The 25666-nt window shown below is 43.4% G+C and overlaps 1 protein-coding gene across 1 annotated transcript; it reads right to left on the bottom strand.

The window, feature by feature from the left end:
• Positions 1-1265: 1265 nt before the first annotated feature.
• CYP21A2 (cytochrome P450 family 21 subfamily A member 2) lies at positions 1266-24489 on the bottom strand. Its single transcript, XM_087953986.1, has 9 exons — positions 24264-24489; positions 22016-22119; positions 16760-16855; positions 16572-16673; positions 14232-14318; positions 12640-12843; positions 6170-6339; positions 4462-4565; positions 1266-2055 (listed from the first exon to the last, which is right to left on the bottom strand). The coding sequence occupies exons 1-9, from the start codon at positions 24487-24489 to the stop codon at positions 1790-1792; spliced, it is 1359 nt and encodes a 452-aa protein (XP_087810112.1). The 3' UTR covers positions 1266-1789.
• Between the last annotated feature and the right edge of the window lie 1177 nt (positions 24490-25666).

The following is a 25666-nucleotide window of genomic DNA, read 5'->3' as shown; positions in this document are numbered from 1 at the left end:
ACCCAATAGAAGCTCAACATCACACAGTGGCAAAGCTTGGGACAATAGCCAGGCCTTTAATAGCTTTTCCAGAATGTCATCAGGGCGGAAGTCATATGGATCATTTTTTCATTACCATGATTGTTGAGGTAATTCCCCGTTAGGAGAATGAGAGCATACAGGGAGACGTATAGAGAGTAGTGTTGGAATAATACACATACAGCACACAGATACACTATACAGTAAATGTAGGTTTTTACTTCCAGAAAGGTTTAAGCAAAGTCCAAAATAGGCAGTCCAAAAGTCATTCACAGATAAATCAGTCAGTTTTTCAGTCCAGGGATAATCCAAATATCAAAGTCCAGTGTCAAAAACAGTTCAGTAACAGACTTACATTAAAACCAGTAATATCAATCAATTAGAAGAAATGGAGCAACGGCAATACTTTCCAACAGAAGGAAACAGAGATACACTCGCACTCTCTTCTGAGACTAAGATTAAACAACCCAGGTTTCTGGCTCCATCTTATGGCTGTTTGAGAAACCACACCCAATTGCATGCTCTTGCATTCCCTTAAAGATATAGTACTAAAATGTTTGTCCTGGTTTATATATTTCTAACCCAAATACCTGTTAGGTGACTTATATTCCTAACAATGATAACTGCAAATGATTATTAAATGAGGCTATCGGGACATTACTTTCTCTCTCTCTTTTTCCACTCCTATCAGAAGCACCAAGGTACTTCCAGGTTGAAAGGAATAGCTGGTGATATTGTTGTTGCTCAGGGGATGCCCAGTTGAGGGCTCCTTTCATGTCCCCAGCAAGAGCTGGAGCGAAGGATGGGAGCTCAAGCCTGCCACACAACAGCGCTTGGGTTTCGAACGCAGGCTTGCTATCCTAGCCTCCTCCATCCTAGCATCCTAACCACTTAAGCCACCATGTTCCTATCAGGGCATTGCTAAATGAAGACTTCCTTCAGTTTAAACCTGTCCTAAAATCCATGCACGACTGGTTAGCAAGGTGAAAGTTGAGAACTACCAAGATGGTGGTAGAAGAGGGGTGGTCTCTTTGACGAATGTTTTCAGGAAGTAGGAGTTTCTTTGATTAATGTTTCCAGTTCTTTGAAATCACAAAGCAAGTTCTCCAAGGGGAATGTGGAATCTCCTAAGAAGGGGTTCTAACCTGCCAAGGACAAGGATTGCACATCGATTTGAACTTTAGTTACTGGCAAACTCATTAATAATAAGGTGGGAAACAGAAGCCCACTGTCAGTTGGTGCTCCGTTCAAAATCCAGGAAAGAAATACTTAGACTCTTGTAATTAGAGAAAAGATATCTTTTACTGGAAGTCAGTGGTAGCAACAAGAAAATTCTGAATCTGGGGAAATAGGCACGTACATCACATATATCAAGGGAGTGAAATGTTCCCACCCCCAATAGTTCAAACGGTTCTTCCAATTAAAAGTTGTGAACTTCATCATGCGGACATCTCCAGGTGGTGGTGATTAGTTGACCTTGGCTTACTCAGATAAAGGGTTGCAGTTGCGCAGAGAAGAGAAAGCTAAGCAGGAATTAGAAACCCTCTCCGGTTTATACAATATCAGTTAGTAACACTTTCAGCTCACGTCCCATACATTTCCCCCTTCCACCCCCCCCGCTACTCATGACAGCCAGAAAGAAGCAAAGGAAAGGAGGAAGATCTTGAAGGCTGACACCCACAATATGACAGTGAGCTTAACAAGATCATACTAACAAAAAGCAAGGTGAACGATTTCAGTTTCCCGCCCAGCAGGAAGGGCGGGAAAGGCTTCATTTTTCGGGCTTTGGGGTCCTCACCCGGGGTACCAGCCGCACCAAGAAGGGCTTGCAATGAATAAGGAATCGAAACGATCCCCTGAGGTCAGGAAGGCATCCAGTTGCCACAGGCAAGAGTTGGAAATCTCGCAGGATGTAAGCAAGGAAGAGGAACGACTCCATGCGGGCCAAGGCTTCTCCCAGGCATACCCGCGCCCCACAGCTGAAGGGCACCAGATTCCGTCGGGCCTCCACAGAGGCTTCACTCTCCAGGAATCTCTCTGAACAGAAGAAAGAAACCGGTCAGATTCACAAGGACAGCCAATTTTGGTCTAAGGAGTGAAGGCCCCAGACTGGAAACCAGGAGATTGTGAGTTCTAATCTGGCTTTTAGGTGACTTTAAGCCTGTCATTCCTTCTCTAAGCCCAACCCACTTTACAGGGTTGTTGTTGTGTGGAAAATAAGAGGAGGAAGGAATATTGAATGTGTTCAGCCCCTTAAATTATGTATAAAAATAATAAAGGCAGGCTAAAATAATTAAGTAAAGTAGGTAGGTAGGTAGGTAGGTAGGTAGACAGATGATTGATGATATAGATAGATAAATAGATAGATAGATAGATGATAGATAGATAGATAATGATTGATGATATAGATAGATAGATAGATAGATAGATAGATAGATAGATAGATAGATAGATAGATAGATAGATGAGATAGATGGATGGATGATAGATGATAGATAGATAGATGATATAGATAGATAAATAGATAGATGATAGATAGATAGATAGATAGATAGATAGATAGAGATAGAAAGAGATAGAAAGATGATAGATAGATAGATAGATAGATAGATAGATAGATAGATAGATAGATAGATAGATAGATAGATAGATAGATAGATAGATAGATAGATAGATAGATAGATAGATAGATGAATGATAGATGATAGATGAATGATAGATGATAGATGATAGATGATAGATAGATGATAGATAGAAAGATGATATAGATAGGTAGATAGATGATAGCTAGGTGAGATAGATGAGATAGATGAATGATAGATGATAGATGATAGATGATATAGATAGATAGATGATAGATGAGATAGATGGATGATAGATAGATAGATAGATAGATAGATAGATAGATAGATAGATAGATAGATAGAGGAAATATTGGATGAGAGGCTTGGATGGGGCAAAATAAACAAATAAACAAACAAATACGCCAGAAATAAGCCATGCTTTCCATTCACCCGCTCCCACAAACGCTTAGCTGAAATCAGAAGATTCATATAAAATCCGAGCTTCAAGCAATTTGGGACTTTATTCCCGTAGCCTCACTAGGTAAAGAGAAAGGAGTCCCTGTGGATTTTACTCTACTAGTTGTTGGTGTCTATCGGCAGCGACGCTCATCATCTCTGTTTCAAGGCCAATGAGCCAGCGCTGTCTGAAGACATTTCCGTGTTCATGTGGCCAACATGATGTCACGGATCACTGTTACCTTCTCACTGAAGTGGTCCCTATTTATCTTCTTGCATTTTTTAATGCTTTCAAGCTGCTAGGTTTGGCAGGAGCTGGGGCGAGAAAGGGAGTTCATCCTGTCTTGTGGTGCTTGGGTCTCGAACGTGGGCTGCCAGTTTTCCAGTCAACAAGCCCATCGTCTTAATCACTGAGCCACAGTGCCGCCCCATTTTTGATCTCGCTGGGTCAAAAACAAATTGCATATGTATGTGGCTTAGTATGATGGGTAAACCCTAACTTTTATTTGGACATCTAAAACATAAAATTCACACTAATTTCTTCCCCAAGCTATCTCTCTTTCTCTATAGTTGCCCTAAGCCCATGATGGTGAACCTATGGCATGCGTGCCACCTGTGCTGGCACAAAAGACATTTGTGCTGGCACACAAGCCACAGACATGCTTACCTCACTGTGCATGCGCACACTTCACAGCTGATTTTTGGCTGGTTTGAGGCATTTTTCGGCCTCCCAGAGGTTTGAAAAAAGCCTCTGCAGGCCCAATAATAGGTCCGTTTTGTCACTTCCGGAAGTGACGAAATGGGCCTATTATTCGACCTGCAAAGCCTGCAGAGGCTTTTTTCAAGCCTCTGGGAGGCCGAAAATCACCTGTGAGGCACAGTGCAGGTAAGAGGGCAGCGGGGATTGTGCGCGCACGCGCAGGGGTGTGAGGGGCGTGCGCATTACCTTCTGGGTGCTGGCACATGAGCGCACAAGCGAAAGCACACGCACAATTTTTGGCACAGGAGCCCCAAATGGTTAGCTACCACTGCCCTAAGCTATGGTTTTCTGAAACATACTTTACTGATTAGTTCACAATAAGATGCACTGACACAACACACTAAGGCTGTGTTTCTCAACCTTGGCAACTTTAAGACAGGTGAAGTGTTTTTTTTCCAGTGGGACAGGTCTATCAAGGCAACCTGGTCTACCCAATTATGGGACAGAGCATACTGCTTCCGCTTTTAAGGCAGGTGGTCTTCCACATGCTGGCTGGGGAATTCTGGGAAAGTCCATCTGTCTTAAAATTGCCAAGGCTGAGGAATACTGCACTAAGCCAAAGCCAAGCAAATTTCATTCTGGGTTAGTGTGATGTAGGAACTCAGTCTCAGTCTCAGTCTCAGTCTCTCTCTCTCTCTCTCTCTCTCTTGCAAATAAGAATACCTGGCCTAAACTCCAGAGGATGGTGCCACTTGGTCTCATCATGATGGGCCCCATAGAGGTTGGGAATGACCGTCGTGCCCTTAGGGATGGAGAAACCAGACAGACTTGGGAGAGGGTGTGAGAGGAAGAGGAAAAAGAAGACAACAATTATATCAACAAGGCTTCAGCAATGTAATTTGTTCCTCTTGCTTGCCCTGAGATTGGGGGTCTCATAGGCATCCGAGAACATCAGAGACTCAGTTTGGTCTGGCACTGAGGTCTCCAAACTTGCCAAGTTTTAAGACTTGTGGACTTCAACTCCCAGAATTCCTCCTCCAGTCATGTTAGCTCAGGAATTCTGGGAGTTGAAGTCCACAAGTCTTAAAACTTGCCAAGTTTGGGGACTCCTGGTCTAGCAGTTAAGGTATCAGGCTCAAAACCTGGAAGCTGTTGAGTTCTAGTCCTGCCTTAGGTATCAAAACTGGCTGGGTGACTTTGTGCCAATTACTAAGAGATGATGAGTTCTAGTCCTCTCTTGGGCATGAAAGGAGACTGGGTGACTTTGGGCCAGGAGATGGCGAGTTTTAGTCTCGCCTTAGATATGAAAGATGGCTGGGTGATTTTGAGTCAGTCACTCTCTTCTCTCTCTCTCTCATAGCCCAGCCTACCTCAAAGGGTTGTCGTTGTGAGGGAAATAGGAGGAGAAAGGTGTATTAGATATGTTTGCTACCTTGAGTTATTTTTAAAAATAATAAAGGTGGGTTAATAATTCTACAATAATATTTTTTTAAAAAAATAATTATCCATTTCATAATCCATCACAAATGGAGTCATGGTATAGACCCATGATGGCGAACGTATGGCACATGTGCCACAGGTGGCATGCAGAACCATTTGTGCCAGTACGCGAGCTGCAGGCAAACCTACTTCACTGTGCATGCATTATTTTCGGCTGGTTTGAGGCCTTTTTTGGCCTTCCAGAGGCTTGAAAAAAAGTCTCTGCAGGCTGAATAGGCCTGTTTCATCACTTCCTGTTAATACTGGAAGTGACAAAATGGGCCTATTCGACTGGCAGAGGCTTTTTTCAAGCCTCTGGGAAGCCGAAAAAGGCCTCAAACCAGCCGAAAATCAGCTGTGAGGTGCAGTGCAGGTAACGGGGGTGGGGGAGATTGCGCACGCATGCGCGGGGGCATGGGGGGGTGCGCGTTACCTTCTGGGTGCTGGCACGCGAGCGCATGAGCACCAGTGCGCACACAACTTTTGGTACAGGAACCCAAAAAGGTTAGCCACCACGGGTAGAATGAATTCACGAAGGTTCTAAAACACACTTGAGTAGAAGCCACAAGAGACAGACAAGCAGTGGCTCAGGGGTGTCACAAAGAGGCCTAGCCGATTTTTGGCACCTAATCAGGAAAGCAGGTTAGTGGGTTGAGGAGGGAATGGAGATTTTGCAGTAACCTTCCCGCAGGAGTGGGGAGGAAATGGGGATTTTACAGTATCCTTCCCCTGCTGCACCCACCAAGCCACGCCCACAGAACTGGTTTTATTTTTTTTTGAATCCCACCACTGCTTTGACTGTTTGGTGCCAAGGAGGGTCATGGATGTTCAGAAGGCAGGGACCTGGCTAGAAAGAGCACCTGGCAGAATGCAGGAGGAGGTGGGGGGGAAGCTGAATCCCCTTCCTCAAGGACAGATTTGGAGGGTCGGGGAGTCCCTTGAAACCTGTTACCTGGTGTTGCGGATGGTCATGTGAGGCAGAGCCAGAGGTGCTGATGGACGTAGGCGCAGAGTCTCCCAGAGGGTGGCTCGGAGGTAAGGCAGCTGCTCCTGATCCCTGTAGGTCGGATCACGGTGGGATCCGATGACAGTGGTTAACTCTTGGTGGATCTGCTCCTGAATCTGGAGTGGCAGAGAAAAAAAAGGGGGGGAAAACATGTTGGGAAGAAAGAAGACAGTATAGAACGCCCTCACTAAATGACCATTTGTTCAGTGACGTAATTTATGACAGTGCTGGAGTTGCAATCTTTGCAAAAAAAACAAAAACCTGGTCACAAGGTCAAAGGTCAGGTGGTTGGCAGCTCACCCACATTTACAACCACAGTGTGTGCTTCAGCTTCCCCCTAACTGCCTTATCTCCTCACCCGATTCTGCTTTTGTGGCTACCTGCCCTCCCTCACCCACCCTCCCTGCCATTCTGTGCTCATCACCCCACCTGACCTTCACCATCTGAAGGTGGCTCAATAGTTAAAGTTCAGTATTGCGGGCTAACTTTTGCCTTCAGCCTGGCGTTCGATTCTGACGGGCTGAAGGTTGACTCAGCCTGCCATCCTTCCGAGGTCGGTCAAATGAGGATCCAGATTGTTGAGGGAAAATATGTTGACATTGTAAACCGCCTAGAGAATTTTGTAAATCACTATAGGGTTTATATAAGTTATTCTCAGGGGTGGGATTCTCCTGGTTCGGTTCTCTCCAAAGAGCATGTGGGCCCGCATGTCCCTGCTGTTTCTTGTGCTTTGTGTCTTTTCGTTAGAGCACAACTGATTCGCACAGCAAAGCAGTTTGCCGCACCTCAGTTTTTTTCTTCTTTTTTTTTAATATAAATTTTATTTGGGTTTTCACAAAGAAAAAAAAAACATAATACAAATAAAATATCTTTTTTTGAGAGTAGCATGATCACGGGTTGTTACTTCTTCATACAGACACAAACTCAATTTCATGTTCATCTTTGTGTTCTATTCCATGTCTTATTACTATTAAACATTTTCTACATAGTTTTTCCCCTCCTTTGATTTTCTCAACTTTATTTTTAATTATCTCATATCTCAATTCAAATCATTACATTTGTACTTTTGTCTGTCCTGTTTCAATTTCATATTATCTTTTCTCATTAAACAAAATTTCCCCTGTAGTTACTAATTGGAGTATGCCACCTTTATATCTTTTGATTTTGTCCATTCAATTCTTATTTAAACTTCAATTTATACCTTTAAGATTATAACATTCAATATAATACATAACTTCCAATCGAATTCTGCTTGGTACATTCTTAAAATACACACTATATCCTTAAATATATATATATATATATATATATATATATATATATATATATATATATATATATATATATATATATATATATATATAAAACAGTCATTCCATTCCAATTCAATTCTATAGTTAATATTCATTAAAATCTTAACATCTTTTTCTTTTCAATTGAATATCATACTTCCTTGTGAACACTTATAAGCTTTCCACAATTAATTCTTTTTTTTCATATTTCTCTTCGCTTATATTTTTATAAATCATTAATAATAATTAAAATGTTCCCATCTTTTTCTAATTTCATTCTCTCATTCACTTTCTTTCATTTATTTATTAACAAACATTCCACTATATTACAATAAATATTTTATCCATCATTTTAGTCATCATATTTTCTAAAATTATTTCTATTTCTAATATAACAATACTATCTTATGCACCTTTGCAGAATCCCTTTTTCAATTAATTTTTCACCCACTATCTCTGAACAGGCTTGTACTTTCAATCCTTATACCTTTTCCCTGTTTCTCTGTATGTTGTTTCTGTCTTTTATAACTTCTTTTCCTTTCCTTCTTCCCCCTCTTCTTCTCCCTCCCCTTTTTACCTCCTTGTCTCTCTACTTCTAATTCTCTCTTCTGTAATCCCCTCTTCTGTTGCTTTCTAATATTGTAATTATTTTTCAAACTATTCTTTTTTTTTGGTTGTTTTTTCAAATCTTAAACTTTTCACTCTATTTCCCCCTTTTCCTCCCCCCCATAAAATTACTTGATCATTAAAGATGGCTTCTTCTTTGTCCAGATCTTCTTGTTCTACAAGCGTTTCTTGTTGTTTCTCATAGTTCCAGATTTCCATTTCTAGGAATTGAAATACGAAGCCAAAAGAACCTCTCCCTTCTTGTGCATCTTCTTTCTGTTTTTTAAGTTCCATTTTCAGTTCTTCTAGAAGTGATGCCATTTTAAACACTTTTAAACAACCACCCAATTTAGTCATTTAAATGCAATAGCCAAAAATCCCAAAACCACCAAGTAATCCAAATAATCCAAAGCTGTTTCTTCTTGCTTCTTTTTTCACTTTCTCTTCCTGGGGTTCTATTATTTTGTTACAAAGTTTCAGTTGGAATGTATCTTTTAGGAATCTTGTTAAAGTTTCACTGTAAATTCCTTTTAGTTCCAGGCAGTCTGCTCCATTTTTCCAGATCCTGCCCTTTTATTCTTTTCTCTCCTTTCCTGCTTTTAAAAGTTTTTAAATATCCAAAAATCTTTATTGTCCCTTTGACATTTTATTTTCAGCTTAAATGCCTATTAATGTCAAAGTGGATTTTTGTCAATTTCTTACTTAAGTCTCAGCTGTCAGTATAAGGAAGGGAGGAGAAAAAAAACCAAATCCTTTCCCTTTCCTCCCTCCTTCGCTGCTTCAAAATCTTCTTTGGGAACAATGTTATTTTTATAGTTTAAATTCCAGGGTACCTTATGTTGTTGCTTTTTCAATTTAACCCGGTCAACCAAAACTTTCTCTTCTTATCTTCTTCCTGCACTTTCTTTTCCAGTCGAGTTCTTCTTTGAGGTGGCCATTTCTGACCACCGCTGCAACCACCTTCGGAAAAGGGAGTAATGGCCAGCTGGGGAGGAGAGATGCGGCTCTCCTCGACCCTGCTGGCGGTCTCCCCCCTCTTCACCACCTCTATGGGGTGGCTTAGCCCCGAAACCAGCCGGCTTGGGGAGCTCCGGCAATGAGCACAGATCGAAACCGCGCATGTCGCGGAAGGAGCTCAAACCAGAAGTCACCTCAGCTGTTTTCTTCAGCTGCAGTTGAAGGTAAGTATTAGCTTTTTTAAACATGGAGCACATGCGCTCACCAAACTGGTTGTTATACCGGTTGAATCGCACCCCTGGTTATTCTAAGTGAATTTGCTATTGCTGTCTTCTTCCTCCCACTGCTGACAAAGCCCAGCTGACCTTTTGCAAGGCAGCCATGGGTCATGCGAGGCCTTTTTTCTGAAGCAACCCCAAGGCCTTCCCGAAACCGCAGCTGTCTCAAAATAGGCCCCTCCAGGCACAACTTATCAGCAGTGGGAAGAAGATAGCAAAGACTCACTGGGAACAGATGGGGCTTTGTGGAGCAGGAGTTGAAACGCCCTCCCACCCCCAGCAGCAGTGGCACTAAGGCCAAAACAGAAGCAGGCTGAGGCTGCTGACAGGTAGTTCTTGACTTAAGGAGCACAACTGAGGCCCAAATGTATTTTGCTAAGCAAGAAGTTGTAATAAAGCTTTGGAGAGGTTGACTTTTGCAGGAAGCCTTCCGTTGGTGAAGAGTGATATACAGGATTGCCTCGACGTATGACCCTCCCCCCCAACTGAGCCAAAAATTTATATTCATAAATTGTTATAGTATAGTATATATAGTTATAGTATAGTATATAGTATAGCCATAATTGTTAAGTGAATCACTGCAGTTGTTAAGGCGTAACATAGTTTGTAAGGGGACGTTTGGTACGAATGGATAAGAATAAGACGCAAAGGCGTCAAAGGATCTATGTAATACTACAAAACTACAAAACAATAAGGTTTTCGGGTAAATAAATGTAAATAAAAAATGTATATATGTATAAAATGCCTAGAATGGTGACGAATCAAATACAGAGATGTATCACACGTCAATAGAAGATATTTACAATGTAAACACTGCTATAGTAATGTTGTACGGTGCGGAACTTTGTTTTTAAATGTTAAAACATTGAAGAAATAACTTTTTTTAAAAAAAAACATAGCTTGTAAGTGAATCTGGCTTCCCCCTTGACTTTTCTTGTGAGAAGGTCACTCCCGATCCAGGGACACTGCAACCCTCATAAATACATTCCAGTTGTCAAGCACCTGAATTTCGATCACATGATCATGGGGATGCTGCAACAGTCATAAGGGTGAAAAATTGTCATCAATCCCTTTTTTCCCCCACTGCTGTTGTAACCTCAATTGAATGGTTGTAAGTCAAGGACTATCTGGAATGGGACATGAGAAAACCTTGAGAGACGGGACAAAGAAATACTGCCTAGGACAGGGGTGTCAAACTCGATTTCATTGAGGGCCGCGTCAGGGTTGTGTTTGGCCTGGGGGGAGCAGGGTGTATGTGGCCAGGGGATGTGGCCATCTTGACATCACTCTTGTCAGGGGCGCCTTTGGCGGCCCGAGTGTTCTACCAATAAAAGCCATGCTCCCGAGCTCCATTTTCAGCTGGGACGGCCTTCTGCAACCCTCTGCCGATGTAAACGGAGCTCAAGCTCTGTTTTTGCTAACAGGTCACCATGAGCTAGTCCTCCACTGTTTCCAGGGCGGCCTTGCGAGACAGATCTAAGAACCCCATGGACCAGAGTCGGGCCATGGGCCTTGAATTTGACACCCCTGGCCTAAGGATCGGTCTGATAGAAGAGAGCGTAGTCTGCATAACTGGTACGAAAGTGGCTCAGAAGGGTTCATCTTTAACTTCTCAGGCCATAAAAGAAATGGTGGGAGATTTGTACTTTCAGACTTGCAAGATTCTGTTAGTGTATCCTCAAAATAAAGTAGAAATAGCTCATCTGGTCATGTTTCCTGACTGGTCTACCTGAGAAACACTGACACTAGTGGTGGTATTTGACCGGTTCGGTCCAGTTCTGGCAAGCCGGTAGGAGCGATGAGCAGCGGAGACCGAACCCATTCTCTCCGCCGCTCTGCTGTTGGGCCCACCTGCCCGCCTGGGCTCCTGTACTCTTTTATCCAGTGAATATGAAGTGTAGCTGCTTTGCGCGGCACAGAATAGTGCCACGCGGCAGCTGTTGAAGCGGCCAGGATCATGCAGGCTTGCAGGAGGCGAGTTAAAACGCCTCTGCGCCTCCACAAAGTGCACATTTGACATGCGTGTGCACGTAAAGCGCGCCCACCAAGCCACGCCCATCAAACTGGTGGCCACAAAATTTGAACCCCACCACTGACTGATACCCAGTGTTGCCACCACCACCACCGAGGAGTGTCACTGTGCAGGCCAGCCAAAAGAGCAGGGATGGGAGTAAAAGGCGGGTGGGGGAGTTGAAGGGAAGGCAGTCCTTTCCCTTGGAAGAAGTGAGGCCGGGGCTGGGAGGGACCAAGCCAGGAAAAGGGTAGATTTGGGTGGGCCCTTGCCTAACAATTGATTAACGGTCGCAATCAAGAACTGTCAAAAACGACCATTGCTAAGCAGTGTGGCCAATGAGATAATAATCTCATTGTTTAGTGACATTTTTACTGATCCCAATTGCGGTCGTTAAGGGAGAACTTCCTGTACATTCAATGAAGTTTGACTTTCTGATAGAGGAAATTATGGGCCCCCCTTTTTTTTCTAGGACTCCAACTCCCATTACCCCACCATCATGGCAGGTGGTGAGGAACAATGTAGAGAGATGTAGCCCAACAACTGGAAGGCCACAGCTTCCCCAGTCAAAGCCGATAACTTTGATCCACTTCCTTCTGCGTGGAGAAATCAAGAGAGATAAGAAGCAGGAGAAGATCTTTGACTGAAAGGTAAACTGTGCCCCCCCAAAGAGGGATTTAGAGCAGTAGTCGCCAACTGGTGGTCACCAGCTGAGAAAATTTTGGTGATCCACAGAGAAATGTCCCCCACAAAGCACTCCCCACAAAGCAATTAATCCAGGCTGCGTAGGAACACAAGGCTGCGCCACCCACATGGCCCGCCCACCTGCTGGCCCCCACGCTTCGGCCGAGCACAAACCTTACCTTGCAAGCTGGAACTGGAAGGTAAGACCAATGGCAAGGGAGGGAAATCCTCTCCGGGGTGGCTTGCTGACATTGGTGGGAAAGTCGGTCCCATATTCCAGAGCTGCAGTAGTCACAGGACTGGCCCTTTGGTCACACCGGAGCAGCTCTTCAAGTCCATGGCAGGCCAGTATACCCGGGTGGAGGAGCAGTTGCTCCAGGATGACCAAAGGGCCAGTCCTGGGATTACTGCAGCTCTGTAATATGGGACCCACTTTCCCACCAATGTCAGCAAGCCACCGTCAAAATTCATATTAGTGGTTCCACAGGATTTTAAATTATGAGTTTGGTGGTCCCTGAGGTCCCAAAGGTTTTCGACCCCTGATTTAGAGGACCATGTTTCTCGCCACCAGCAAACCGTTCATCCTACCTCAGGGCGATGCACCAGGAAGGCAATAGCCCAAGTGAGCAGGGTTGCTGTGGTCTCCGTGCCTCCAATAAGCAGGTCAACAATGGCCATGTGGACGTGATCCAACAAGAGGCCAGTCTCCCCCCATTTTTCAGTACCATGGTCACGCAGAAGCTGCAGCATGTCATCCAGCATGTTCTGGATCTTGGAAGGGCTACATGACTCCTAAGAAAGAGAGGAGGGTGTGCAATCAATCAATCAATCTGTTGTGGCCTGCCAGCTACCAGCGGAGCTGATGGTGGACTCGGACAGTGAGGAAGTTGGGGAGGAATTCGGGCCAGTGATGGAATCTGGGGAAGGCTCTGATGGATGCTCTGCATCAGACACAGAGATAGAGCCAGGGCCGTCCAACATTTCCCAGCCACCAGAGAGGCAGCTGCTTTTGGAGGTTGATATGAGTGAGGAGGAAGAACAGCTGGGGCCTGTTCCACATGCACATATGCGCAGAGCAGTTAGAAGAGGTAAGCAACAGAGGACAAGGAGTCAACTCGGGAAGCAAAGCACACGTGGATGCTGAATGGCCCCTTCCTGGCTGGGAAATAAATATATAAGGAAAGGGGAGTGGTCGTCGCGGGAGACAACAGTTTGTATTTCTGGAGATTTTGCTCATTGCGTTTTGTGTCACAGAGACTGCTTGCCGCTCACGGCTCACGGCCTTGCAATTATCGCAAGGAACTGATAAGATCTGTACTGCAGTTGACTCCTTGAAGGACTATTGCCTGGACTTTTCGGGTGGGTGAATCCAATTCATTCACAAGAGGTAAATAAAAAGGGGTTTTTCATGACAAGGGGGTCTGTTTCTTGTTTCTGCTAAGGCTGGGTCAGAACACAATCAATCAAGACAAACTGGTTTCATCCATCTATTCATCCCATCAGTGAACCATCAACTGCTCAGGGCCCAGTCCCAATAATTCCTTGTCTCTTGTCCCTTTTGATAGGAATTGCTCTCCAGTAACTTTTGACGAGATATGGCTTCCCCCATCTTTGTGATAAACACTGGACCATTTTAGCAAGGTGGTAAAACTGCAAGATCTTCTCGTCATTCCTGCTCTTAAATTAGTAGATTCTTCGTCTCATGTCATCCTCTTGTCTGTGAGCCTCCGTGAAAAAAAAAAAAAGGTTAACTTTATACAGGTAGTCTTACAGCTTACAGCCACCAAAAGGGACCAGAAGATTGCTCATTACACAGTGGGGGTCGTTCAGTGACCGCACACAATTTTGCAACCTTTTCTGCCGCAGTTGTTAAATGAGACATTATGTGACTGCAACTTGCGACTTCCCGCCGGTTTCCCCACTGATTTTGCTTTCCATCAGCAATGGTGATCACGTGACTGCAGAATGCTGCAAGTATCGAAAATATGTGGCAGTTGCCAAGCATCTGAATCGTGATTGTGTGACTGTGGGGAACCCTGTCATGGTCGTAAGTATGAGGACAGGGGGTAAGTCACTTTTTAAAATGCCATCGCAACTTTGAACAGTTGCTAAGCGAATCGTTGCATGCCGAGAATTACCTGTATAGCCTTTATTGGAGTAGCCATTCTCCACATTCTCACCTGGTGTTTCTTCATCTGGCTTTGGATCAAGGCATCCCGGGTTTTGACACAGGAGAGCAGGTGCCGTAAAGTGGGGTTGGGGAAGACCTAGGGCACAGCAGACGATCTGAATGAAGTTGGTTTCAGCACAAACACTTGGGACTCCCACATTTCTTCCTTGACCATTCCCCTTTCACATTTTAGGAATATTGTATCTCTGTCGACACCCAAAGTAGTAAAAGAGGGAGGGGAGAAGAGGGGAGAGGGAAGGAGGAGGAAGTAGAAGAGGAGAGGGAGAGGAAGAGGAGAGAGGAGGAGGAAGAGGTTATTTGGGGAAACTGCCCTGGGTGGGTGGCTACAGCCAGCAAAACATTGAATTCCCTTTTTCCTTGCCCCAAGGCTTCAGTCCAAAATGGGGCTTTGCTCTTCCCTCCTGTCTTTTATGAAGAAATAAAAACAACATTGTGGGTTACAACTCAGATGCGGCTGCAGCTGGGCCCTTCTGAGAAGAGAGTACAGAAACGAGGCCTGGAGGAGGAGGAGGAGGAGGAGGAGGAGGAGGAGGAGGAGGAGGGGAAGGGGAGGGGAGGGGAAGGGGAAGGGAAGGGAAGGGGAAGGAAGGGAAGAAGAAGAAGAAGAAGAAGAAGAAGAAGAAGAAGAAGAAGAAGAAGAAGAAGAAGAAGAAGAAGAAGAAGAAGAAGAAGAAGAAGAAGAAGAAGAAGAAGAAGAAGAAGAAGAAGAAGAAGAAGAAGAAGAAGAAGAAGAAGAAGAAGAAGAAGAAGAAGAAGAAGAAGAAGAAGAAGAAGAAGAAGAAGAAGAAGAAGAAGAAGAAGAAGAACAAGAAGAAGAAGAAGAAGAAGAAGAAGAAGAAGAAGAAGAAGAAGAAGAAGCTTCTTTCCCAAATTTTCTATGTGCAGAGAACTGGGCTGTTTTCAACATTCAATGGTCACTGATTGTCCTTCAGCAGTTGGCATGTGCAAGACCAATTTATGACATTCTAATAAGCCACACGATATATCAGCATCAGAAGTGCAATCTAGTAAGGTATCCTTCTCAATCTAGTTTCTTTCACTTGTGATGGAAACTTATGAAACATTTAACTTCCTGCCGGCCCATGTTTGCTACAGATAATGGAAGTCTATGGTATCAAAAAGTAGAACATTTTATCATGAACAAAACCCCTGTGCATGCGTGCATTCATTTAGATAGAGACAGAGACAAAAACAGAAAGAGTGGATATCTGTTCTGATTGTCCGTCAGAAAATTAAGAAGGCAAAACCTTGAGCAACATCAGCAATCTACCATTTGTTGACCATCCCAAACATGTGGAGTTAAATGCAAATCTGTCCAAGGCCAGCCTGATATATTAATCCTCTCTTTCTCAATGTTGGTCACTTTTGGTTGTCTGGACTTCAACTCTCAGATTTCCCCAACCATCTTACAGTGGCTAAGGTTGACAAATACTGTACTAAGCTCATTTAGACCAAGTTTATTACTTGCAAATATTAAAAAAAAACACCTGTGATCTTCCTATCTGTCTGTCAGTCACATCATCCATGGGAAGGTCGATAAAGTAGATTGTGGTTGTGATTTCATGATTACAACCCTTTCTCTTTTTATACGTGAGGTATCAAGTGAGGTATTAATACCACTCTATAAAGCCTTAGTAAGACCACACCTAGGGTACTGCACCCAGTTTTGGTCACCACACTATAAAAAAGATGTTGAGATACTAGAAAAAGTGCAGAGAAGAGCAACCAGGATGATTAGGGGACTGAAGAACGGTTACAGGAACTGAGCATGGTTGGTCTAGTGAAGAGAAGGACTAGGGGAGACAGGATAGCGGTCTTCCAATATTTGAGGGGCTGCCACAGAGAGGAAGGGGTTGAGCTATTTTCTAAAGCGCCTGTAGGCCAGACAAGGAATAATGGATGGAAACTGAACAAGGAGAGATTTAACCTGGAAATAAGGAGAAACTTTCTGACAGTGAGAATAATCAACCAATGGAACAGCTTTGCCCTTGGAAGTTGTGGGAGCGCCATCACTTGAGACTTTCAAGAAGAGGTTGGACTGCCATTTGTCAGAAATGGTGTAGGGTCTCCTGCTTGGGTGGGGGGTTGGACTACTACATGACCTACAAGGTTTCTTCCAAGTCTGGTTATCTGTTATCTGTTACGTGGACATACCCCTATGCTTGGGGTAGCACCTTGACTTTTTTTTTTTTACTCTTTCCCAGGAAATGCCTCTGGCTCAGATCTAAAATGTTGCATGTCAGTTTTAGATCTGCAAGCCTGACCTGAAGGCACCCCGCCCACACACACACACCCACACACACAAAAAGGCCCTCTAACCAGGTCTCACCCTGAAGATGGGAAGAAAATCCAGAATCTGGATGGAAGCAGAACTCCAATTTTCAACCAGCTCGATCATACAGTTATGCATTTCTTTGATGGCGGAAATGTCCTATGATGGACGAAAAGACAGAGGTAGCTTGGAGAAGACAATCCGCGGGAAAGCAGAGCAATTACACAGCAGGTCGGAAGACTCACCGCAGCCCCAAATATCAAGTTGGAGATGACTGCACAAGCATGCAGAGAAAAGACGTGTGCCACATCCACAGGCTGTCCATTGTAACTGTGGAAAACCTGTTGAAGAATCACAAGAGAGAAATATGCCTTAGATCAGTGGTCGCCTGCCGGTGGGCCAGGGACTACTGGTCGTCCACGATAAAATTTTGGTGGTGCGTAGAGAAATGTCCCCCACAAAGCACACACCCCCAAAGCAATTAATCCAGGCTGCGCAGGAACACAAGGCTGCGGCACCCACATGGCCCGCCCACCTGCTGGCCCCCCCACCCTTCGGTCGAGCACAAACCTTGTCTTGAGTAGAGCCATGCGAGGTAGGTAAGACCAATGGCGAGGGAGGAAAATCCGCCCCTGGGTGGCTTGCTGACATTGGTGGGAAAGTCGGTGCCATATTCCAGAGCTGCAGTAGTCACAGGACTGGCCCTTTGGTCACCCCGGAGCAGCTCTTCCAGTTCATGGCAGGCCAATGCACCCAGGTGGAGGAGCAGCTGCTCCGGGATGACCAAAGGGCCAGTCCTGTGATTATTGCAGTTCCGGAATATGTGACCAACTTTCCCACCAATGTCACAGCAAGCATCAAAATTCATATTAGTGGTTCACAGGATTTAAAATTATGAGTTTGGTGGTCCCTGAGGTCCAAAAGGTTGGCGACTCCTGCCTTAGATCAAGGGTCCCCCAACCTGTGGGCCAAGGCACACTAGTGCGCCATGAGGGGTTTGCAACCAAGCTGCGGAAACTGCTGGCGAGCATTCACATTGTCACTTGCGTGACCAGCAGGCGAGTGTGCACGCCTGTGCTCCATTTAAGTGAGTGGCAGGCGCTTGTGTTTGCAGTCGTGCAAATGAAACTGCGTGTGCTTGCTGTCCACTTGCAAGGAACCATCCCACTCTCCCGGCCCCCCACCGGTCTGCAAAGCCGGAAACGTTGGGGAACTCCGGCTTAGATCACACACATGCACATATTTATATCACTGTCAATGTCACCCAGCAGGCTCCCACCTGTCAACTCATAAAATATTTGTATGGTCTTTTTAGAGTTGCCAGCAGAAAGGGAGTGGGGAGCAATGTAGCAGCTTGCAAACCAAAACTGCATTCCATAAATGTTTTCAAAAATAGTAACCAGGTGACCGAAGTTTCTGCCGTGCAAAATTCTAACTGGTGAGCATTATTGATGACTCTTGGCTATGGATGCGTCCCATTGGAGAATATGAATTATGATACACCCAGGGGGTGGGGGGAAATCAGGGTTCAAGGGTGACAAGGAATTATGCGCCTCAGAGTCAGCTACACCTAAGCAGTGCTGGACAGTTGAACTCCCAATAAATCCTTTTGAGGTTTTGGAAGTTTGGCTCAAAAAATGATTTAAATTGGGGGTAACTGCCGGAATCCTGACACCGCCCTTTTCGAAAAACCATACGTCACTGCACTTTCCCTCAAGCGTGAGACAGGTTAAACACCAAGTGGGAAGGTAACCCGGCTGGTTGAATCAAGGGAGATGGGTCGCTTTGTTTCTGTTTTGGTTGCTTGCTGTTTTTAATGTTTCTGTGGCCTTTTGTTTTATATAACTCTTGAGAGCCACCCTGGGTTGCAGATCTAACCTGACAGAATAGCACAGCAAGCAATAAGGCTGACCTGCCTTACATGGAGTTACATGACAGGCAGGGGGGAAATTATCTACACCCCCAAAGCACCCATTCTGTGGCCATTGTAACTTCAAATGTTGCAAAACAATCTCTGGTTAAGCAAGGGCTGTTTGCATAATTAAGGACGTATGGTCACAGCATATACATTACATGCAAAAAAAATGAGAATGAATGAATTTTTACACCCTTTCTCCATTTTTTTTAAAATAAAAAGTAGATTCTACATCAGCATCTTCAACCTCAGCTTCCAGATGCATGTACACCCTCTCTCGGGTGGGATTCTACCAGTTCGCACCTATTCGCTAGAACCGGTTGTTAACATTCTAAGCAGTTCGGAGAACCGGTTGTTAGAAGAAATTACTGGCCTAATCCTGTAAGGAAGGCAGGAAGGAAACATTCTGGTGTTGCTTACAGAAACTGCCTCTCCATTAACCCTTATTACATCCTTGGCAGGAATAGACTTCCTGTCTCAGGAACTTCTCTGGAAGTTTTCCCCCTCCTTTGCTAGTTCTTTGCTTGTGTGGGGTGACCATTCAAAGTTACAATGGCACTGAAAAAAGTGACTTATAACCATTTTTCACACTTACGACAGTTGCAGCATCCCCACAGTCATGAGAGGCCAGGCGAGGAGATGCGTGCCTCGATGTGAGTGATATTGAGTTGGCCACACCCAGCCAATAACATGACCACCAAGCCATGTCCACCCAGTCACATGACCACCAAGCCACGCCCACCAACTTAGCCATGCCCACAGAACCGGTTGTTAAAAAATTTGAATCCCACCCCTGGCCTCTCTCCTTTTCTTTTCTATCTTCTCTATCATTTTTATTTTTTTATTATATAAAATACAAAGAAGAAAAGAAACTAGGAAATTAAGGGAGGGAAAAAGAGTGTGGAAAAGGGGGTGTGAGATACAAGGGGAAAGAGAAAAAAGAAAGAAAAGGGGGCATTGACTTCCAACTCTTATTAGCACAGTACAAGATGAACACATTCCAACCACAACTTTTTGCTTTTTACACATTAATATATATCTAGCTATTTCTATAACACCACATCTTTCTAATCAACAAAACCAAGATCAAAGTTTCATTTTTCTTCTTCTTCATAAGCACAAATTCCAGAAGGGATATCCAAATAAGAACATATTTTCCTCTTTAAATAATCAATTGAACCATTCCTGCTTTATCTTCCTTGCTATGGAAACAATATGTATTTCTATTTGCACCTAGTAATCTTTCTGAGATGTCACCATTTTTATTTACAAAATTCATCGTATTCTTTCCAATTCTTTGGTTTTACTGAAAGAAAAAGAGAGGGGGGGGAAAACCTTTCCATTTTTTAACCCTCTTTCCTTCAAAGTACCAAACTTTTTAAAAACACAAAAAAAACATTTTAAAAAAAAACTTTCTAATCCATCTTATGCTTTGACTTCTTAACATACAGGCTTTAAACTTCAACATTGCATTTAGCTCCCTACCACCCAAACTACCCTTAGAGAATTTTTTTTCCTCTTTTATAAGAGATGGGAAAGAGCATGGTCCCATAAAATTGGATATGACTGAACAGGGGAAACCTTTTCTCTTTTTACAAAATTGGATGTCCCAACCTTGTTAGCCCATGTCAGCCTTTGGAAAACTTTCAAACCTTTCTCAGGGAGGTTGGGTAATTCCTGACCTGTACAGGTACTCTTCACTTAACAAACAATCCCTTGGTGACCATTTATGGTAGTTACAACAGACACCTCAAAGCTATTTACAACTTGGTCTGGAGTTCTGACTGTTCTGACCCAGGCTTCTTCGTCAAACGTAATTAATTACAAGCTTGTTTTAAAAGCAAAACTTATTTTATTGCAACGCTAGTAATTGTTTCCGTTCCCAGCCAAAACTAATCTTAAACAGTCCCCCAAGATAAGCACACACTTTCTAGTTCTGTGGAATGCTGCCAAAAACAGAAGTATCCAGATTAACTATAAAAGAAATCAACCAAAGTACAAGAAAAAAACCAACCAAAGTACACAGAGCTTGAGGATGACTCGGAACCAATCAAACTACTTTGCTTCCTTCAAGTGTTCCTCATTAATGTCTGGCTTTTATCCCTTATGGGAGGGGCAATCACCTCCCAGCCTTACTCGCGAGTCACCCCTTCTGTTTCAGCTGCTCTCGCCTTCTAGCAGCTCTGTGCATACGCGCACTGGGAACAGGCTCCCTTGGGTCCTCTGCCTCGCTGCTGCCAGACTCCGAAGGCTCCAAAGGCAGCATCCTACTCCCAGATGGTCCTGGCCCCATCCTTGCATTGGACGCAAGACCCTCATCCGAGTCCTCTCCAGACTCCCTGCCTGGTCCCCTTTCTTCTCCACTGTCCGATTCCGCTGCTGTCTACACTGGCTGCTGGTGAACCACAATACTGACAACCATACTCACATATATATCCCGCAATCATTTGATCACATTTTGGGCACTTTTGGAAACTGGCTGACATTTATTTATCATTATTTATTTGTATCCCATCTTTATTATTTTTCCACAAATAGCTCAAGCTGTGAACGTATCCATCTTCCTCCTCCTATTTTCCCCACAACAACAATCTTGTGAGGTGGGTTGCATTGAGAGAAAGTGCCTGGTCCAAGTCACCCTGTTGTCTTTCATCACTAAGGCAGGACTTGATCTCACCACCCCTTACTTTCTAGCCTGGTGCCTTAAACACTAAATCAAACTGGCATTTATGGCTATTTTGCAGCGCCCACAGTTATGTCACTACAATTTTTGACGTTTTTTTGCCAGCTTCTGGCGTTTAGTTCCAATTTCCAGCAAAAAAAAACCTATTTATTGAAGTGGAAGTTCTTGGAGAAAATGATTTCACTTAATGACTGCTGCAAACAAGGTGGTAAAATGAGGTAAGGTCACATCACGACCCATTTAATGACTGCCGTGACTTACGGCCATAATTCAGACCTCAATTATTGTTGTAAATTGAGGACTACCCATGTGGTGTGAATCCAACCATGGTTGCTTGTAAGCATAGTTTATGGCTTGGATGAACCCTGCAAAGTGCAATTTTTTCCTCCAATCAAGCAAATCTTATTTCTGTGCAATGTGCAGTGTGTCAGCCTTGGAAGCCTTTTTTTTTTCCCCCACTTGGAAGGTTTGAGGCGGCCACATTCAGTGCCTGGGAATTTGGGGAGGGGAGATTTCATAGTGAGGTAGAAGTTTTAGACACAATAACATTGTTTCTCAGAGAGTCAAGGACATGTGGTCTGCAACTGGAGGGGAGTGACTGGGAAGATTCTCTCCAGTTGGGATGAAGATTTGACTGGGCCATGTAATGGACTGATGGATGCAGGGGATGGACCTTTGATTTTCTTTTGGGAAGGGAAACCCCAGAACTCTCAGATTCAGGTTTTTCCAGATGTGCCAATATGACAACTCTAATAAAATGGGAACTTTGAGGAAATGTTTGTCTCGGAGTTTATTGGTTTGGAGTTGGTTAGTTGGAACGCTGACACAGTCCTTCTTCTCACTAACAAAATGGCTCTCAAGCCACGATTTGATCTCAATTCATTACCAGAATTATCAACAAACCGGGAAATCATTACCCAGAAAGTTATGAGGTCGTCCAGCGAAGTCAGACCATTTTCGCATCAAAGCCTCCCGAATTAATTCAGAGCTGTTCAACACAACCACAACTGAACAAGGGAAAGACAGAAAAAGAAGAAAGAGCCATTAAAAAACAACAACAATATATTTTCAAAGGTATTCCTCAAAACTCCCAAACATCAATTAGCTCAGTCTTAGAACAGACTTTTTCCATTAATACAGGAAGTCCTCGACTTATAACCATTCATTCAAAGTTACAACAGCACTGGAAAAAAAAGTGACCTATGACTATTTTTCACACTTACAACCATTGCAGCATCCCTGTGGTCACATGACTGAAATTCAGCGGGTTGACAAGTGGCATGTATTTAAGATGGCGGCCGTGTCGCTTTTTGCAACCTTCTGACAAGCAAAGTCAATGGGGAAGCCAGTTGACAACAGAAGAAAGAAAAGAAAAGAAGAAAAAAGACAGAAAGAGAGAGAAAATGAGAAAGAAAGGAAGAAATGAAAGGAAGAAAAGAAAGAAGAAAGAAAGAAAGAAAGAAAGAAAGAAAGAAAGAAAGAAAGAAAGAAAGAAAGAAAGAAAGAAAGAAAGAAAGAAAGAAAGAAAGAAAGAAAGAAGAAATGGAAGGAGGGAGGAAGGGAAGGAAGGAAGAAAGAAAGAAAAAAGAAAGAGGCAGGTAGGCAGGAAAGGATAATGAATGTAGAGTAGAATAGAGTAGAATAAAAATAAGAATAAGAATAAGAATAAGAATAGAATAGAATAGAATAGAATAGAATTCTTTATTGGCCAAGTTTGCAAGTTATTAAAGTTCAAATATACTGTATATACAGAACTGGTTCTCACCAGAATCTACATTGCTCGTGGAGAATTTTGCTTCATTACTTTAAAGAGCTAGTAATTTTAATCAAAAGTACTGCTAGTTCCTGAAAACACAGCTGTCAGAGGCCTTCCTGCTCCCATTGAGATAAGAGCTGTTGTACAGTAAAACTGGCCATCTCAGGACACTGACTTCACATTATCTAAATAGCTCCAGTAAAGGAACCAGTTAGTCATTCTTAGATTTTTAGGAAGTTTCTCTCCACGTTTAGGTGAAATCTACTTCCTCACAATTTATCCCCTAGCTTGCTTTCATACACCCCAAAATTTGTCACCAGTGTTTCCTTCTCTTCTCGTCTCTTCTCCTTCTCTCCTCTCCTCTCTTTTCTCTTCTCTTCTTTTCTCTCCTCTTTTCTCTCCTCTCCTCTTCTCTCTTCTTTTCTCTCCTCTTCTCTCGTTTCTCTCCTCTTCTCTCCTCTTCTCTCTCTTCTCTTCTAAAGGTAACTTTTATTTTTAACTTCTATCTTCTAAGCTCTAAAGATAACTTCTAAAGCTGACAATTGATTCTGGTGACAGCTCAAAGTCATCCAGATCTTCATCCAGACCAAAAGTATTTATTTTTTATATTTTTATAAAGTAAAATATAAAAGTATTTTTATTATTTTTTATATTGTATTTATTTATTTATTAAATTTAGGTACTGCCTTTCTCGCTATCCAAAATGAGTCTGGGAGCCTTACAGTGTAATAAAGATAGAAAATATAATTATATTTCTATAATTATATATTCTATTTATATAATTCTAATTATATAATTATATTTCTATCTTTATTACACTGTAAGGCTCCCAGACTCATTTTGGATAGCGAGAAAGGCAGTACCTAAATTTAATAAATAAATAAATATAAATTTATTCATAAGGGGACAAAAGGTTCACTCTGGAAAATTCTTATTTACAGAACGCCGTGCTCCATCACCAGAGGTTTTTAAGAAGAGACAGTCACTTGTCTGAAATGGTAAATTGTTTCCTGTTTGAGCAGGGAGTTGCTCCAAGATCCCTTCCAGCTCTAACCTGATTCTAACAAATCGTCCTGTTTTCTAATTTAAAGCCTATTCTAAAATGATGGACTGCAAAGACTTTAAAAGCCCAAGAAGAAAATTAGAAAGAAAAAAAATTGCAGGGAAGTTTTGAAAACAATCACGGAAGCCCTTCAAGCAGCAGTAAAAACAAAATGAAACAAAACAGCCTCAGGAACACAATGCCATTGGTTTTTTTTTTTTGGAAGGCTAAAAACTCCACGAATATGTAGGTTTTAACTGATGCCAATGCCGCCCCATTTACTTCTAACATCCCCCAAATCACTGTTCTGTCCCCCACACCCACCCCGCATCACAAACACATTCAAGAATTACCTTTCTTTCCGCACCGGAGGCGGTAGATGGGTCCATAATGCTGGGCTAACTGGAGGAAGTGGGCTGGCAGGTCGGCATGCAGCAAGTGAGGGAGATTCCCCACTAAGGGCCAAGGGGAAGGCCCCGGGAGCTCCCATGGTTGCTTCCTCCATCTCAGCCCCCCCTGAAACCACCACAGGAGGGCCACAGCCAGGGAGACCAAGACCAAGAGCCCAGCCCAGAGCATTGTTATATTGGCCAGGTGAGGCTCCTTGCATTTAAGAGCCAGCCTGTTCAACATGTGGGTAGGGGAGGAGGAGAGGAGACTCTGCCCCTCCTCAAAGCCACCCATCATTCTTCCTCCATCTACCTCTCCACAACTGCAGGGCAGGGCCCCACCAGATCTCTTGTCAGAAAAATATTGTGTGTTTTTTTCTTCTTCTTCCCCTGACCTCATATAACTGTCAACATGGAGGCCGGCCCTTACCTCATCCTTGAGACTGGACAAATTTATGGTTTGAGAACCTCTCTTTTCCCCTTGACTTGGCCGATAAGAAAGAATAACAGAGATGGAAGGGACCTTGAAGTCTTCTTGTCAAACCAAAGAGAAAATGCTTTGCGGAACCTCCAAAGGATAAGGTCCGTGTCATCATAAAAGAAGATTGGGTGTTCTTTTTCGCTTCCTTCTTTTTTCAAGATATCTCTGTCCCCCCCAGGCGCTGTGCAATGAACGGGCCTCCCCATTGAAATCCAAGGCTTATTAAGATTAAACACATCATTAGGCATCGGGACCTGACAGTAGGCAAAAGGTAATACATCCAAGAAACATCTTCAAGGAAAAAACAAACTCCAGCTGCCTTTTTGGGGGGGGGGGGGGGAGACATTTGGGACAACCATGATTGAGAATCTCCAGAGACTTCTGGAAAATAAACAGATATTGTTAAGTGAATCACTGCAATTGTTAACAACCTGGTTGTAAAGTGAATTTAGCATCATCTAGTGGCAAGGAAGACATCTCTTGTCTATAGGTAGTCCTTGAGTTATTTATTTTTATTTTATTTTGTCAAAAGCTTACAATATAATAGAAACAAGAACATAAGTTTAAATGTAAGAACTAGGAACTAATAATTGGGGACAATAGGACAGGGACGGTAGGCATGATTGTGCGCTTATGCACGCCCCTTACAGACCTCTCAGGAATGGGGTGAGGTCAATAGAGGTTAGTTTGAAAGTAAAGGAGTGGGGGTTTGAGCAGGTGACAACAGAATCAGGTAGTGAGTTCCAGACATTGACCACTCTGTTGCTGAAATCATACTTCCTGCAATCGAGTTTGGAATGGTTTACATTTAGTTTGTATCTGTTGCGTGCTCTTGTGTTGTTGTGGTTAAAGCTGAAATATTCATTAACTGGTAAGACGTTGTAAC

Source organism: Notechis scutatus, chromosome 2 (genome assembly GCF_049901735.1).
Source record: "Notechis scutatus isolate UNSWTSFEM ecotype Mainland chromosome 2, rNotScu1.2, whole genome shotgun sequence".
NCBI classification, from domain to species: domain Eukaryota; kingdom Metazoa; phylum Chordata; class Lepidosauria; order Squamata; family Elapidae; genus Notechis; species Notechis scutatus.
The sequence above is the reverse complement of the archived record's forward strand: the minus strand, read 5'-3'. Positions and strand labels throughout refer to the sequence as shown.